At 45.7% G+C, this 15,092-nt stretch overlaps 2 protein-coding genes across 12 annotated transcripts in view; one reads left to right on the top strand and one right to left on the bottom strand.

The window, feature by feature from the left end:
* Positions 1-6,643, bottom strand: part of zcchc4 (zinc finger CCHC-type containing 4) — a 38,417-nt gene extending 31,774 nt beyond the window's left edge. Inside the window, exons 1-2 of the mRNA XM_023965959.1 lie at positions 6,517-6,643; positions 5,902-6,416 (exon numbers count right to left, since the gene is read on the bottom strand). Coding sequence (XP_023821727.1) covers positions 5,902-5,929 — 28 coding nt within the window. The 5' untranslated portion in view covers positions 5,930-6,416; positions 6,517-6,643. The remainder of the gene's footprint in view (positions 1-5,901; positions 6,417-6,516) is intronic.
* The window catches only part of ablim2 (actin binding LIM protein family member 2), a 67,724-nt gene that overhangs the window by 12,511 nt on the left and 40,121 nt on the right, over positions 1-15,092 (top strand). For 10 of the 11 annotated variants that reach the window (XM_004086769.3, XM_011473441.2, XM_020701967.1 and 7 more), the window contains exons 1-2: positions 6,793-6,980; positions 14,731-14,904. In XM_004086769.3, coding sequence (XP_004086817.1) covers positions 6,965-6,980; positions 14,731-14,904 — 190 coding nt within the window. In that variant the 5' untranslated portion in view covers positions 6,793-6,964. Of the gene's footprint in view, positions 1-6,792; positions 6,981-14,730; positions 14,905-15,092 lie in introns of those variants that run through there. The other variant, XM_023965957.1, reaches the window with a different exon arrangement.

Below are 15,092 nucleotides of genomic sequence, written 5' to 3'. Positions count from 1 at the left end.
TTGGCCTAAAGCTGGTCAGAATAAACATCCTGTCATCTGCAGAGATGAAGAAAAAGAACCATCTAGAATCACTGCTGCAGTTCAGCGCACATGAAAAGAAATGCACTAAAGGGAAGGGCGTGTACCGCCGTGTCTTTGTGAAACCTGAAACTCCTGCTGATCATGCTGTTGTCTTTAAAAGTTCATGCCGTCAAACATACCTGGTCAGCACGTCGGCCCACCTAGAAGCAGAAAAACCCAAAGAAGTGTTGGACCACTGCCTGCTGGGATTCTTACCGTACTGATGTCAGAACCAAGAGCTTGGTGCACCGTGTTTTTGGACGGTGTAATCCTCTGCCCTCACCAGCCCAATCTGCCCCAGGACCTAGAAACTATCCGTGTACGTTTGCCCCAACAGAGGGGTCGTTTTCCGGGTGTTTTGCTTGATTTGTGGTTCTTTGGTTAGAATGCAGGGTTCTGTGTGTTTATGAGTTCTGAAGTACGTATTACTGCAAAAACCCAGAAAAGGAGCTAAGAAACCCAGATAAAACCCAGTCTAGAATAACTTCTTACATTGTTGTTGCTTATTTTATATCTGTTTCAAAGTGTAAATGGATTTGGGAATTATCAAAAGCGAAGCAGAAATAATACAAAACTAGACAAACAACAGAAATGTATATCTAAAGATTTATCAGACACTGGATAATTAGTCATTAAATTGATTGGAAAATACAAGTTTACGTACACTAGTACATAATTTAATTGTTACTCTTAATCATGAATACAAATATGAACTCTTTCAATATTGTGAAACCATTCAATATTGACTAAAGACGTTCAATAGAAGGTGTGAATGGGAGGAAGAGCACTCAAATAATTCCATCTCTTTTTTTTTTTTTTACTTGTCCTGTCCAACAGCTGGGCAGGCAGATGAGAGCTGAGGGCCTCTTGTGTTGGACATATTTTACTTTAACAAGAGGGGTTATTAATCTTCAGACAAACCAAAGGTATGTCTGAATAAACCCCTTTTGTAATTGAGGCCAAACTTTATTAATTTCAACCATGATTGAAAATCTTTGGTGTTGGACCGGACGGAAAAGGAAAGAACGGAAGAAGAGGGAGGGATGTCGGGGGGGGGGGGGGGGGGGGGGGGTGATAGTGAGAGGGGGGGGGGGTAAGACCATGAAGCAGCATAGAGCAGACAGGTTTACTGGTTGTTTATCGTTTCGGTACAGTTCAAATGTAGTACAAAAAGGGCGGGGCCTATTCACACACACTCAAATATTATCAACACACCTGCTAGCTGCAAAAAATGTTCACATGTCAACATGTACACAAAACAGATAGTGTTCACACACGCATACCTATGCCTTTAAAACAACTAGTGTGAAATCTTTCATTCATTCAATCATGCAAACTATTAGTGCAAAGGTGAGCTAACACCTGTGCTCAGGTGGGTGTTTATGTTCTTCTAAAATGGATGGTGGAATGTGAAAATAAGGAGGAGGAGCGCCCAGCCACCCCCACACCCGGACCCCCGCCGCAGCAGCAGCCGGAATCCCCCCAACGCCACACGGGAACAGGCAGGGAACAACTGCCCCCCGGGCGACCAAGACCGCCACCCAGGCCAGGGCCAGCAGGACCGCCGCGAGGCCCCCAGAGCAAGAGAGCAGGGAGGCGCGGAGGGAAAGAGAGCGCCGCCCCAGCCCAGCCAGGAAAGCAGCCCCCCCGCCGCGCCGGAAGAGCCCAACGCAGGGCCCCACCGGAGAAGGACGCCCACAGCCCCAGACGAGCACCCCACCACCACCCAGGAGTTCCGGGCATCCCCCCGCCCCAACCCCAGGTACGAGCCAGGACCCCCCAAGGGAGACCCGCTCCGCACTCCAGGCAGTCACCCACCCGGCCCACGGTTGGTCCAGGGAGGAGCAAGGCAGGGGCCTGCCGCCCCCGCCCAGGAGGGGGGAACCCCGGGGAAAAAAGGGCGGCCCACAAGGGGTGTTATAAATATGGCCCGACCAGGCTCGGCCATGTTGGAAGTTTGGCGGGGCCCAGCGCTCAGGGGCAAAGACCAGGACCCACCCCTCAGGGACACGAACACCCCCGGCTCAGGTGTAATATGAACCCCCCCACCGTGCGGAGAGAGCACCGCCGGGCCCAGGGAGCCGGCACCCAAGGGACACGGCCGCCATCGCCAAGGGGCCCGCACCCCCCACCAGGGAAGGGGTAGGGGACAGATGGACCCAGGTCCCACCTTCCTTGCAAAATGTGTGTGCGTGTATGTGTGTTTGAGAGGGTGTGTGTGTGCATGTGTGTGTGTTTATGTTGGAATGTATATATTGAAGGGGGAGGGGTGTGTGTACTAAGGGGGGTGCAGTTAAAATTGGCGAGTAGGGCACTAAGGGGACATCTCCTGATTACTCACAGTGATGTCCCCTCACCCTCCCCACCAAGGGGCCCTAAATGTCTAAGATGCGGTTAAAATTGGCGGGTAGGGTGCCAGGAGGACATCCGCTGCTTGCTTGCAGTGATGTCCAAGCACCCCCCCTACCAAGGACCCTACATGTCTAAGGTGCAAATAAAACCGAAAGAGGGGGGGCCCACTCCATACGGCAACCATAGGTGGAGGGCCACTGCCAAGTAGCCCCCCCCCAAGGTGCATAAAAAAAAAAAAATAATAATTCCATCTCTGCTTTGCTTTACGTAACTTTTTGCTTTCTTAACCTAGCTTATTGTTATCCGGTTGCTAACTTCTGATCAGCTGTGTATACTTTACTATTTCCAGTTCTTCTTGTTGACATAAAGAAGCTGCAGCTCCTGTGGGAGTCCCTTTCTGCCTGATAGCTGCTATTAAGGGGTTTCTCCCAATATTCCTGATAATAAAAACATTTACACTTTGGGATTGTTAAAGAACTTTCTTTCAGCCCTGGTGGTATTTTTTGGCAAACTTTGGTGATGTCACTGGTTTTCAGTTGTAAGCTTTGGTCCTACTTCTTGCTTTGAGATGTCCCAAGTGTGTCTTAGATGAAAGGGTGGCAGTAAGAGGACGAGCTAATGAAGCCTTCAAAAGAAGGAGCACACAGCAACTTAAGGGCTTTAATTAGGGGGTTTAACCATTCATTTCGACAACTATTCAATTGCAATTGAATTAAAAATTTGAATTACAATTTGCCGATTCGATTCACTGTTGATTTTGGTTCAATTTGAACGATCCGACTGGATCCAATTCCTTGACTTAAAATTGATCCAGAACATCTTTAGACAAAACTTTAACCAGAGTGACTCAGGATGTATTCAGACTGGACACATTTGAGACAAATGAGGTTGTTTACCCGATAATCGGAACATATTTTCAGTCTGAATACGGCCAAACGGACTCTGGTCCAGGACCACCGGAGTCGGTCGTCACGTAAACAGAGCAGGAAAGAAGCAACAGACGAGTCGCAGACAAATGTGGAGCAACGATTGTGGTTTTACCAGACAGAAGAAGAGTCCAGCTGTTTATTTGTTAGAGCGTTTATTTTAACATCACTGAAAAGCTTCTTCCACGCTTTTCTGCGTCTCGTTACGCGGCACGCGCCCTCCGCCGCTGTGACATCATCCTGAAGCTACCTTGTAGTTCCTAAAACAATGACATGACACCACAGCCATGAGACACAGACACTCACTGAAATGAATTCAGCCTCATATGTGATCCACATCCCTTCTCACTGTTTTCCAACCATCTGTACGTCATAAACATTTATCAGAGCTCCTTCTTAGCCGTCGTCTCCTCGGTAACCGCCCTGCAGCACGACTCCACCAAAGGAGAAAGTGTTCAACCAGACGTTGATGCAGACGTTCAGAATCAGTCAGAGAAACAAAGTTTGACTGAACTAAAACTGACTTTCATGTTTACATAGCTTCTAGTGGCTTTGCCCCGCCCTCGTAATTCCTGACCAATGAGAGATATCTCTAAATTCATTCTGGAACAGGAAAGTCGGCTTGACGGCAGTCTGAATACAGACCCAACAGGTTTCCCAGTCTGAAAACAGACTCAGACAGAAATTCCTATTTAAACTGGTCTAGAGGTCTAAATAAAGCCTTTATTCTTTGATGATGATGGTAACAATTACACAACTATTAGAATTAGTGGTTGATAATACAATTCATAGTCAATTTTGTTTCATCTTAAATGATCCGACTGGATCTGATCCTCTGTCCTAAAGTGGATCCAGATCCTCTGTCCTAAAGTGGATCCAGATCCTCTTCATCCAAACTTCCAGACAGAAATTCCTGCTACTGAACAGTTTTCCAGATTCTTGGATTTCTTCCAGATCATCAAGTTAATGAAATCTGTGTCCAAACCAACAAGTAAACTAGAATGAATGTCAAATCCATTCACATGTTAGTTTCCTAAAGTTCACCACTGTTGTTTTTCCACATCCAGAGAATCCAAAGGGAACATTCTTAGAACATTCTAGACACTGGATGGTCACATGACTTTATTCAGTCTGTCCACACTAGGGCTGCACAATATACCGCAAATTTATCGTTATCGCAATATCCAGCTCTGCAATATGCATATCGCAAAAGACGGCGAATATCGCAATAAATCGCAAACCCAAAATGTGTTAAAACAATCTTCTAGCAGCTTGAAGCATTTAACGAATCAAATAAATCCCTTTATGCTTTGACCAATCAGATGGACGCCTTCCCATTGTTGACCAATCAGATGGAGGCCTGTTATGTTAACCCTGGTCCTGAAGAGCCTCAACCCTGCCTGTTTTCCAGCTCTCCTTAACCAGCTTGCTGTTGATTGGCTGACTCAAGTGATTTCACATCCTGATTGACTGAACACACCTGATTTTGGTTGTCATTATCGAGCAGTCTAGGGAGAACTGGAAAACAGACAGGGTTGAGGCTCTTGAGGACCAGGGGTGGCCACCCTGACGTTTGTCCCCCATGTCGATGAGGGTCATTAGGAGCATAATTTTTAAACTGTTGCAATGAAATGGGAATGATGTTTTTGTTTATTTTTCTATTTGTTTATTTACCGCAAATTTATCGTTATCGCAATATTGATCACTAATATCGCATATCGCAAGTTTTCCTCATATCGTGCAGCCCTAGTCCACACATTGGATTGGAATGATGGACTGATCCATGTTGATGACATCACATGTGTGTTGTCTGCTGTGATTGGTGGGTTTTAGAAACATAAACCAGACTCAGCTGATCTGAAGCTGACTTAGAAATAAGTTTTCTTTTAGTTTAAGTTCTGTTTAGAGGGAGACGCCTGCTCATTACAGGAGTGATGATGTCATGGCGTTGCTGCACGGCAGTCTGCCTCCCTGCTGTGCTCCATGTGTGTGTGTGTTTGTGTGTGTATGTGTGTGTGTGTGTGTGTGTGTGTGTGTGTGTGCTGCATTGCTAGTGAAACTGAAAGTCATCCTGTGGATGTTTTGTGTGCGTTGATGACCTAAATAAGTTTCTGTTAGTGCGATTTTCTGTGAGCCACACTGTTTATTTAGTAATACACAGCTTTATTAGCGCTTATTACCCCGATAACGAGCGCACGTGGCGTGCATGTGGGCGTGCACAAAGATATACCTGCATGTGTGCTTCAAACCAATGGATGTAACGTGTGGATTACAGTTACTAAAGCCATCCACCATCATCCAGACCTCCAAGTAAAGATTCAAAGATTTGATTGTCATTGTATTTCTACAACAAAATTTCCGATGGAACTCAGTCAAAAAAGATACAGTAAACATGAAAAGAATATAAACCAATATAAAAATCGTTAAGAAGTTTTTAAGTAAAATGTCATAATAAATAAACAGTTATTTCACATTCAGTGCTACGTTATAGACTTTGACCCGCAATCCCAGGTTGAGAGTGTTGTCAATCACGAACAGCGTTAAAACCCAAAACCTCACCCACATTTATGGTCCTTCGAGCTAGACCTCATCTTCTTCTTCTACTCTTCTTTTGGGCGTTTCCCTTCAGGGTCTCCACAGCCAATCAGCTTCTTCTGTCTGTCTCCTGCATCCTCTACCAGCAGCTACCTTCATGTCTTCCTTCTCTGGTCTTGCTCTAGACCTCTGGCAGCTCTAGACTCAGCATCCTTCAGTCAGTCCTCTGGACATGTCCCAACCTCTGGCTAGCTTAAGGAGACCTTCTCACTGTACTGACTAGACATTGTTCCAATGTTTTTGTCCTTCACACTTCTGAGATCAGGCTTTGGCCTGCTGTCTTCCCTCCGCTGGTCCTTTTTGCTTCTGCTGTTGTCCGGGCTGTCTATGTCGCATTCTGAACTCTTGTCCGCCTCGGAGAGCCTTGTTTCCAAACAGAGAAGGGTCCACATGTTTGGTCTTTGCAGGAGCTCTCAGATGTACCGTCTTACTTTCCAAATGTGGCATTTTTTATTCCAGGAAACATACTGGTGCAGACCTAACCTGCCAATCCAAGAGAGAATAGCTTTATCGCTCAACAAAAGACACGCCTTCAATTTGCCTTTATTCATGCTGTCAGAAGTTTAACAGTATTAAAAATTACAGTTCCATCACAGCGTTCCAGTGTGATCCGGAGAAATATCCGGATCAGAGCTGTTTGGGTTGATCTTGGATTCATTCTGATAGTCAATTCCATCAGAAATCAGCATTTTGACTCCAGCGAGCGGCTTCAAAGCGGGGCGCGCTCCGGTCCGGACACAGCATGGCGAGGACTGGGACACACCCGGTGACACATTGCTGGGAGGTGTCACCCTCCTCCAACTCTACAGGCTTCTATTTTTACCAGATAGTTGCAGAGAGGTGGGAGAGACACCCATGACCTGAGCTCATTCCACAGATAGTAACGGACGGACCCTCAGTCTGTCCACAGCGTGCAGACGATGGGTCACGAGTCTGGCAGTACACGCTGACAACTTTGGGAATTGGTCTCTACATTTTTATCAGTGAAGGACACCAGTCTAATCTGTGTTGTCACTAAAGCCATAGCGACAATGCCAGAGGAGAAAGGTAAGAAGGAATTTTGACAGCTATTCAGTTGTTTTCCTTTCTTTTGCCCAGTACAACCTGTTTGGAGTGAGCTCCTCTAATTCATCTCAGTGTTTGCAACAAAGAAATATTTAACTGCTTTTCTATAAAATGTTTAGCTGAATAATTTAGGAGTTCTTATGCAATCTCAGTGGAGAATCTGTGAATGACAACCAGCCTGTGGGGAGAGCTGGAGGCTGCAAACTGATATCCGGCCTGCCTGCAACATCCTGGCATCAGCAGTGTTTACTTAAACGCTGGGAGCTCAGCGATTACGGCAGCGTGGCGGTGATGTGGGCCAGGTCCACAGACGCCATCACAACCATGTGTTATGGTCATGTAAGCTGCTGTGGCAGGGCTTTGTCCATGACACCCCCTCATCAACATTAGCATGTAGATTCTTGTTTTTGCCTTGTTTCCTACAGAAGTCTTTCAGAAACATTTTGTGCTTTTTAGCTTGATAATTAAGAGATTTTTGTACTTTGTATATTTCTGGATTTCCTTTGACAGCAAACAAAGTGAATCTCCAATGAGGGTTTCAGTTGATGCATTTTCCATTGTTGACCTTCACCTAGTTGGTCGTGAAAAGACTATTTCCTGGTTATTGTCTAGTTTTCACCAACGTTAAGTCTCCTTTTGTTTGTGAAAGCTGGCTCTGATTCATGCACCCTGCTGTCACAGTGAGACTGTTTCGGTTGTTGGGAAGGACAAAGAGGTGACTCAGCAACGCACACTCGCCGCCACGTGCTCTGAACGCAGGCATCTTGCATCACGTCAACCTGGACGCAGGCAGCAATGCTCTGTATTGATGTGGTCTGAGCTTAGATGTCATGGTTTGTTCTGAGTTTTAAGCCAATTGTGCGTAAACCTTTCACACGGGAGCTTTAGCTTTCTTTTCACTACCGTAACTCTTCAGCCGCGTACACAATTAGCATAACTCCAGCAGTACGTTGGTGAAGGTTCTCATTCATCCGGGTGATGTCGTCTTGAAGTTGTAGCAACCGGACTATCGCCGCTCATCCAAGTGTGTGTATCAGTCAGAGTGGTGCAGAATTCCACAGGAAAACAGCCTTGTACTGGTATGCAACACTGGACAGGGGTGACGTGCTTACTCAACAGAAATCAGCTGATTCTGTTTTGGAGAAAAGTGTCTTTGGGCAACACTTCCCATTAGTGATGTCTGTAAAAAGTTCTAAAAGTCCTTGCAGCCAAGGAGGGGAGAGGGGATCATTACTTACCCCTCAAGAACAGGAAGAGGAAATCCTGATAAGCCTCTCCAGGGACAGGAAGTGTGAAGGGGACAGGGAAGAGGCATAAGGGGGCAGACCAGGGTGAATCCACTGGGACAGGAAACATCTGAAGACACATATATCCTTTAAGGAAAGCAGACTCTTCCCAGAACTCAACCCAAAGGCTGTGTGATCCAGACAATCCCCTTAGGGACAGGTGGGACCATGGCTCAACATGGCTCGGTGGGGCTTGAAACCTGGACCCATGTTGGCCAAGTCATTCTTTCAGGAACTGGTTGAGTAAAATGCTGGACAATATTCAGCAACTCTTGTAGAAAAACTTGTTATAGACCTAAAATAAAACTGCACTGATGGTAAGCCAACACCGTATCATTGAACTGAAACAAAGCAAACGTGTCCAGTCTGAATACATCCTGAAACAACATTCTCAGATTTAGCATCTGATCATTCCTGGCTTTTGGATGTGTCCATAGTGAAGATGATGAGACATCAAATACCACGCTCATCAAAACAAGACAATTGCATTGTGAGACAGCAGCCTGCATGCAGCAAACAGCTGACCCAAATCTTTTCACAGAGGAGCTTCTATTCAAGAGTCATGCTGCTTCTCTGTGGCTTGAAAACACCAGCCTACAAAACCCATTCATGTCCGGTCCTGGCATTGCTTTGCTCCTTCCTCTGCTGCCTTCCGTGTTCCCTCCATCAGCTGGACTGGTTGCTGGGTTAGTAAGCTCATCCTTTTCTGCACACAGGTACCGTCTGGGTTTCTGCATCCCGTTCAGAATCTTTTTCACGAGCCGACCTGGACTGTGATTGTGCTGAGGTAGATGTTCAGGCAGGAATCAGAAGTCTCTGTTCAGCCAGCAGCAGGAAGACTCCACCAGACTGCTTGAGTTCAAGTGTTTTTAATCATCACCAAGAAGAAGACGCTTCAGCAACAAACACAGGGAGGAGCTTCCTTAAATAATGAAGCTAAGTGAGATCATTGCAGGCAGCTGTGACCAATCATGGAGGCCACAGTCAACCTGGAATGAAAAACCAAAAAACCCCAGTAGGGGGCGACCATAACAGTTTCAGGCCGTTATTCTTGGAAGCTCTCACCGGTCACAACATTTTTACACAAAAGATGTTTTCAATGGAGATCATGGCATCTATAACCCCATTGGTTCTGTTCAAGCTACACATTTATACTGACAGTCCACTTCTTTATGAGGAAATGAAAGGAACCAAACGCAAGGCTTGATGTTTTTGCAAACTCCTTGAGAAATGCTGCAGGTCTCCTTAAACCCACCCACACCTGTCATTAGTGGTTTTGATTAACAGCCCCATGCTGCCCCTTACCCCAGTAATTACTGTGGACATGGGAAGGCTTCCCAAATTCTGCCTCTGTGTCGTTCTGACAGAGGTGCAGTGGCCTATAGATGTGTATGCTCATGGCATAGGACATCGGTAGAGCCTAAGGTCAACCTTCCACCCCTGCTGACCCTGCAGTAGGTGCACTCCTAAAAGCTGCAGGGATCCTGGAATCCTGGATGTTGAAGGCATGCTATATATTTGGGAGGTGTATGAGGATGACCCCCCCAAAAAGGTATTTAAGATGTAGCTGGTGACGCCTTCCACAGTGAGATGAGCACACTCAGCTTGTGATGGCGACTCACCTCAGGGTACTTCCAGAAGGAAGGAATGCAGCAAAACCGGGGCAGTTCTCTGGAAAAAGCATGTTGTCGCTGTAAACCCCCCCTAGAGCTGAGCGTGGAGGCGTGCGTGCAGCGCAGACACGCGGCGCTGCATTGCTCAGATGGCTGCCTGCCTGTCTGCGACCTTTGGGACGGTGACATCAGAAGAGGGAGAAAACAGACACCAGAGAGGCTGAGTGACGATATGGACAACTGGCTTCTGGACAACACACATGAGGGACACCAGGGAGTGCTGAGGTCTGAAGACCCCCACCAGCAAGAATGTCCTCTTCCACCTTTAAACGTGTTGCATAGGCCTCACTTGCTTTGATCTGCACAACAATTCTTTAATGTTCAGGGTGACGGTTATTGAATGAGATGCACAAACACAATGAAAACACATTTCTGGTTTGTTTCAAGCCTGATTTGAAATTGGCTCCACTAAAGCATTTGTTGGGATGTGAAGCTCAGGACATTTGCAGTGCTCTTTTTCTTACAATGGAGACTCAGTGAGTTCTTTAGATTCTGGGTCTGGACTCTAAAGAACTATCCCCTATTCATCTAAAAGACATAATGAGTAGAAATGGAAGAGAAAATCTGGGATGCTTAGCAACAAGTACACATCCAGATTTCATCTGCTGCATAAGAAATAATCCTCTTTTCTCCTCCACCAGAACTTTGTCTCATGAAGATGTAATGATTTTGCTGCATTCCTCAGTCCAGTACTGGAGTCTCTGCCCTCTGTGAGGATCCGCCTCATGCCCATCCTTTTCCTTTGGTTGGAAGTAAAGGTACTGAGACAACCCCGTTCTTGCAAATGCCCCTTCCAGCTATTTTCAGACTCGTTTCTTCTCCAGATGGTTCCAATCAGCGTGTTTTAGGCCCTTCTTTACGAGGACGTGATACTTTTCCTCCTAAATTCTTGTCTTTAGGCTGCTGTACGCTCGCTGTCTGTACTGCAGCTCGTCTTAACACTGGATGGTGAAATCTCTTCTCTTTGCTGGATTCAATTTGTTACTTGGCTGGATTTCAGGAGTTATAATGTAATCCAGACATGTAGGCTGAAAGCAGCTTTACCGATTCCAACTTTGGCACATTATTATAATTTTATTCTGCACACAGAGCCTCAAGTTAAGTCATTTCTGGTTTAACGTCGCTGTCAACTGTTTTTTCTTTTCTTTTTACTTGTCCTGTCCAACAGCTGGGCAAACAGATGAGAGCTGAAGGCCTCTTGTGTTGGACATATTTTATTTTAACAAGAGGGGTTATTAATCTTCAGACAAACCAGAGGTATGACTGAATAAACCCCTTTTGTAAGTGAGGCGAAAATGTATTAATTTCAATCATGTTTGAAAATCTTTGGTGTTGGACCGGACGGAAAAGGAAAGAAGGGAAGAAGAGAGAGGGATATTAGAGAGAGGGGGGGGTTAGGAGGGTGATAATAGGAGGGGATAAGACCATGAAGCAGCATAGAGCAACAAGTTGCTGAATGTTTATCATTACGGTAAGGTTCAAAGGTAATATAAATCTAGAAGGGGCGGGGCCTGTCCACACACACACCTAAATCCCACAAACATACTTGTTGGCTCCAAAAAAATGTCCACATGTCAACATGTAAACAATACAGATACTGTTCACACACGCATACTTATGCATTCAAACCAATCAGAGTGAAATATTTCCTTCAGTCACGCCAACTATTAGTGCAAAGGTGAGCTAACACCTGTGCTCAGGTGAGTGTTTATGTTCCTCTAAAATTGATGATGGAATGTAAAAAGAAGGAGTGAGAGAGGCCACCCCCACACCAAGACCCCCGCCGTGGCATTAGTGGCAGGAAGAAAAACCCCCCAACGCCGCACGGCAACAGATTGAGAACAACCGCCCCCCCCGGGCAACCACATACGCCTCCCAGGCCAGGACCAGTGGGACCACCGTGAGTAAAGCCAGAGAGCAGGGAGGCATGGGGGGACAGAGAGCGCGGCTCCAGCCCAACCAGGAGAGCGGCCCCCCCAGCAGCTGTGAACCGGTTTTAGGAATCAGGAATCAGGAAAACTTTATTGTCATTTTATCATGATAAAACGAAATTAGGCTCTCTGGTCCCGGGCCAGCCGTTTACATTCAGACATAAATAATATATATCAATAATAATGTCAGTAAAATATCAGTCTGTTATGGTGTGGTTCCTGATGAGTATTGCACAGAAGTATTTTTCAAATTGCACAGTATTTTATGTTAAGGATTGCAAGTATTAACGTTGCTGTAAACCAGTTTAACGTTGCTGTAAATCAGTTTAATGTTGCTGTGAACCAGTTTAATGTTGCTGTGAACCAGTTTAATGTTGCTGTGAACCGGATTAACGTTGCTATAAATCGGTTTAACGTTGCTGTAAACCAGTTTAACGTTGCTGTAAATCAGTTTAACGTTGCTGTAAATCAGTTTAATGTTGCTGTGAACCAGTTTAATGTTGCTGTGAACCGGATTAACGTTGCTATAAATCGGTTTAACGTTGCTGTAAACCAGTTTAACGTTGCTGTAAACCAGTTTAACGTTGCTGTAAATCAGTTTAATGTTGCTGTGAACCAGTTTAATGTTGCTGTGAACCGGATTAACGTTGCTATAAATCGGTTTAACGTTGCTGTAAACCAGTTTAACGTTGCTGTAAATCAGTTTAATGTTGCTGTGAACCAGTTTAATGTTGCTGTGAACCGGATTAACGTTGCTATAAATCGGTTTAACGTTGCTGTAAACCAGTTTAACGTTGCTGTAAATCAGTTTAATGTTGCTGTGAACCAGTTTAATGTTGCTGTGAACCGGATTAACGTTGCTATAAATCGGTTTAACGTTGCTATGAATCAGTTTAATGTTGCTGTGAATCGGTTTAACGTTGCTGTGAATCAGTTTAACGTTGCTATGAACCGGTTTACTGTTGCTATGAACCAGTTTAATGTTGCTGTGAATGGGTTTAACGTTGCTGTAAATCAGTTTAACGTTGCTACGAACCGGTTTACTGTTGCTGTGAACCGGTTTAACATTGCTGTGAATGGGTTTAATGTTGCTGTAAACCGGTTTAAAGATACTGAATGATCTGGAGTAGCAGAGCCACGGCCCAGACCTAAATCCCATAGAGAACTTAGGGTTAGATGTGGAACAGGATGGTCATACCCGATATCTGCACAACCTAACTGGATCAGTTTTCATTGAGAACAGAGCCAGATTGCAGATGTAGACTGAGTGATACGTATCCACAGAGACTTGAAGGAGGTGAATACCGATGCAGGCAGTTCTTTTTCTCTATAGATGTTTTTGTTTCATCGATATAGGGATATAGTTTACTCTAAAAAGCTTAAGAACAGGAGGATTTAGACCCTTTAAGAGTTTTGTCCAGAGAAATAGACATTTCATAGATCATTAGGGATTTAAAAGGGAAAAGCATTCAAGGGGGCAAATACTTTTGCAAGGGACTGTAAACCATTTCCTTCTTCCAAGCTGAGGTCTGAGCTCTTTGAACCGTCACCAAAATGTGAGCTTAGAAAGCTTTTATAGGAAAGTCTGGTGTTACCGTGTCGTCGGCATGATTGTCATTAGCTCAGAACTAGCGTCTGGGTTTAGCCTTGGAACACGGGTTTACTAGTTGATGAGCATCCTGACTTCATAACTTAATCCTACTGTCAACCACAAACCAAAAGAGTGTGGCGCCTCTTCAGAAAGGGACTAAATATTAGCACACAGCGAGACCCGGTTCCTGTTGAATCCCATTTGTGAAGGAGCCGTTCTGGAAGCCAGGCCTGGGAACGGAGCTTTTGGCAGAGCATCCGGCTTCTCCGGGTCCACGGCAAATGAGCCAGACTACACCACAGCTTGGCTGCACCACAGCTTGGCTGCACCCTACGCTGTAGGGTGGAGGCCATGACGGCCAGATGCCTGCTGCTGACACACGACATGAGGACGTGGGATTTATCAGGACTTGGTCTTCCCATGTGACCACCGTATGAAGCATTCCTGGAACAGACAGGAAAATCGGTCCAGCTCGTGTGTGGTTGTGTGAATCAAATTTAACCGCTGATGTAACAGTCATGAGGACAACGTGCACGATGAGGACAACGTGCACGATGAGGACAACGTGCACCATGAGGACAACGTGCACCATGAGGACAATGTGCACCATGAGGACAATGTGCACCATGAGGACAACGTGCACCATGAGGACAACGTGCACCATGAGGACAACGTGCACCATGAGGACAATGTGCACCATGAGGACAACGTGCACCATGAGGACAACGTGCACGATGAGGACAACGTGCACCATGAGGACAACGTGCACGATGAGGACAATGTGCACCATGAGGACAACGTGCACCATGAGGACAACGTGCACCATGAGGACAACGTGCACGATGAGGACAACGTGCACGTTGTCCTCATCGTGCACGGATAGTCAAGAGGCTGTTTGGGAGTCCTTGCCGGGTTCCACTAGAATTTCCTTTGTGTTTGTAAAGTTGCATTATTCTTGGTGAGACTGGGACTTGTGACACCAGAACGTAGTTCCTTTATGTTATTATCTCAATTATTTTTTAAGGAAAAATGGTAATCAGGCATAAAAAGACTTGTAAAAAATGTAGGTTCTTGTACTTTTTGGGAAACTTATCCCCATAGTTTGGAATTTGTCAGGAAATGTTTCCAAAAGGGATTTTAGAAATGGCTCCATTTTCAGATACAGATGTAGGGCGTTTCCCTTTCCCTACCATAGATGTAAAGGATCACTTTTATTCTGAGCAGCCTCTTCCCTGCTTTTGTTTCTTGCAGTTTTTCAGCAGCAGGCCGTCCACGGCCTTCCAGAGCAGCAGAAGCAGAAGCTGAAGCAGGGAGGAGGAGGAGGAGGAGGACCCATCCCCTGTCAGAACTGCAGGAAGCCCTGCAAAGGGGAGGCTCTGCGCGTCCAGAACAAGCACTTCCACATAAAGTGTTTTGTCTGCAAAGGTATGTAGCACCGAGATGTGAACGTCACAGACGGCTGTGAAGCCGCCGGCTGGCTTCATACCAAAGATGCTTCATGTGACCGAAAGACGACAAAGAAGACTTCTGGGAATGAAAGAGAGAGAAAGAAGCCAACTTTAAACTTCAGGATGTCTATTTCAAAGCAAAAATGTCCTTGTTTTTGTGTCTTA

The sequence above is a fragment of the Oryzias latipes genome, chromosome 18 (assembly GCF_002234675.1).
Source record: "Oryzias latipes chromosome 18, ASM223467v1".
Taxonomy (NCBI): domain Eukaryota; kingdom Metazoa; phylum Chordata; class Actinopteri; order Beloniformes; family Adrianichthyidae; genus Oryzias; species Oryzias latipes.
This window is presented reverse-complemented; position numbering and strand designations above follow the sequence as displayed.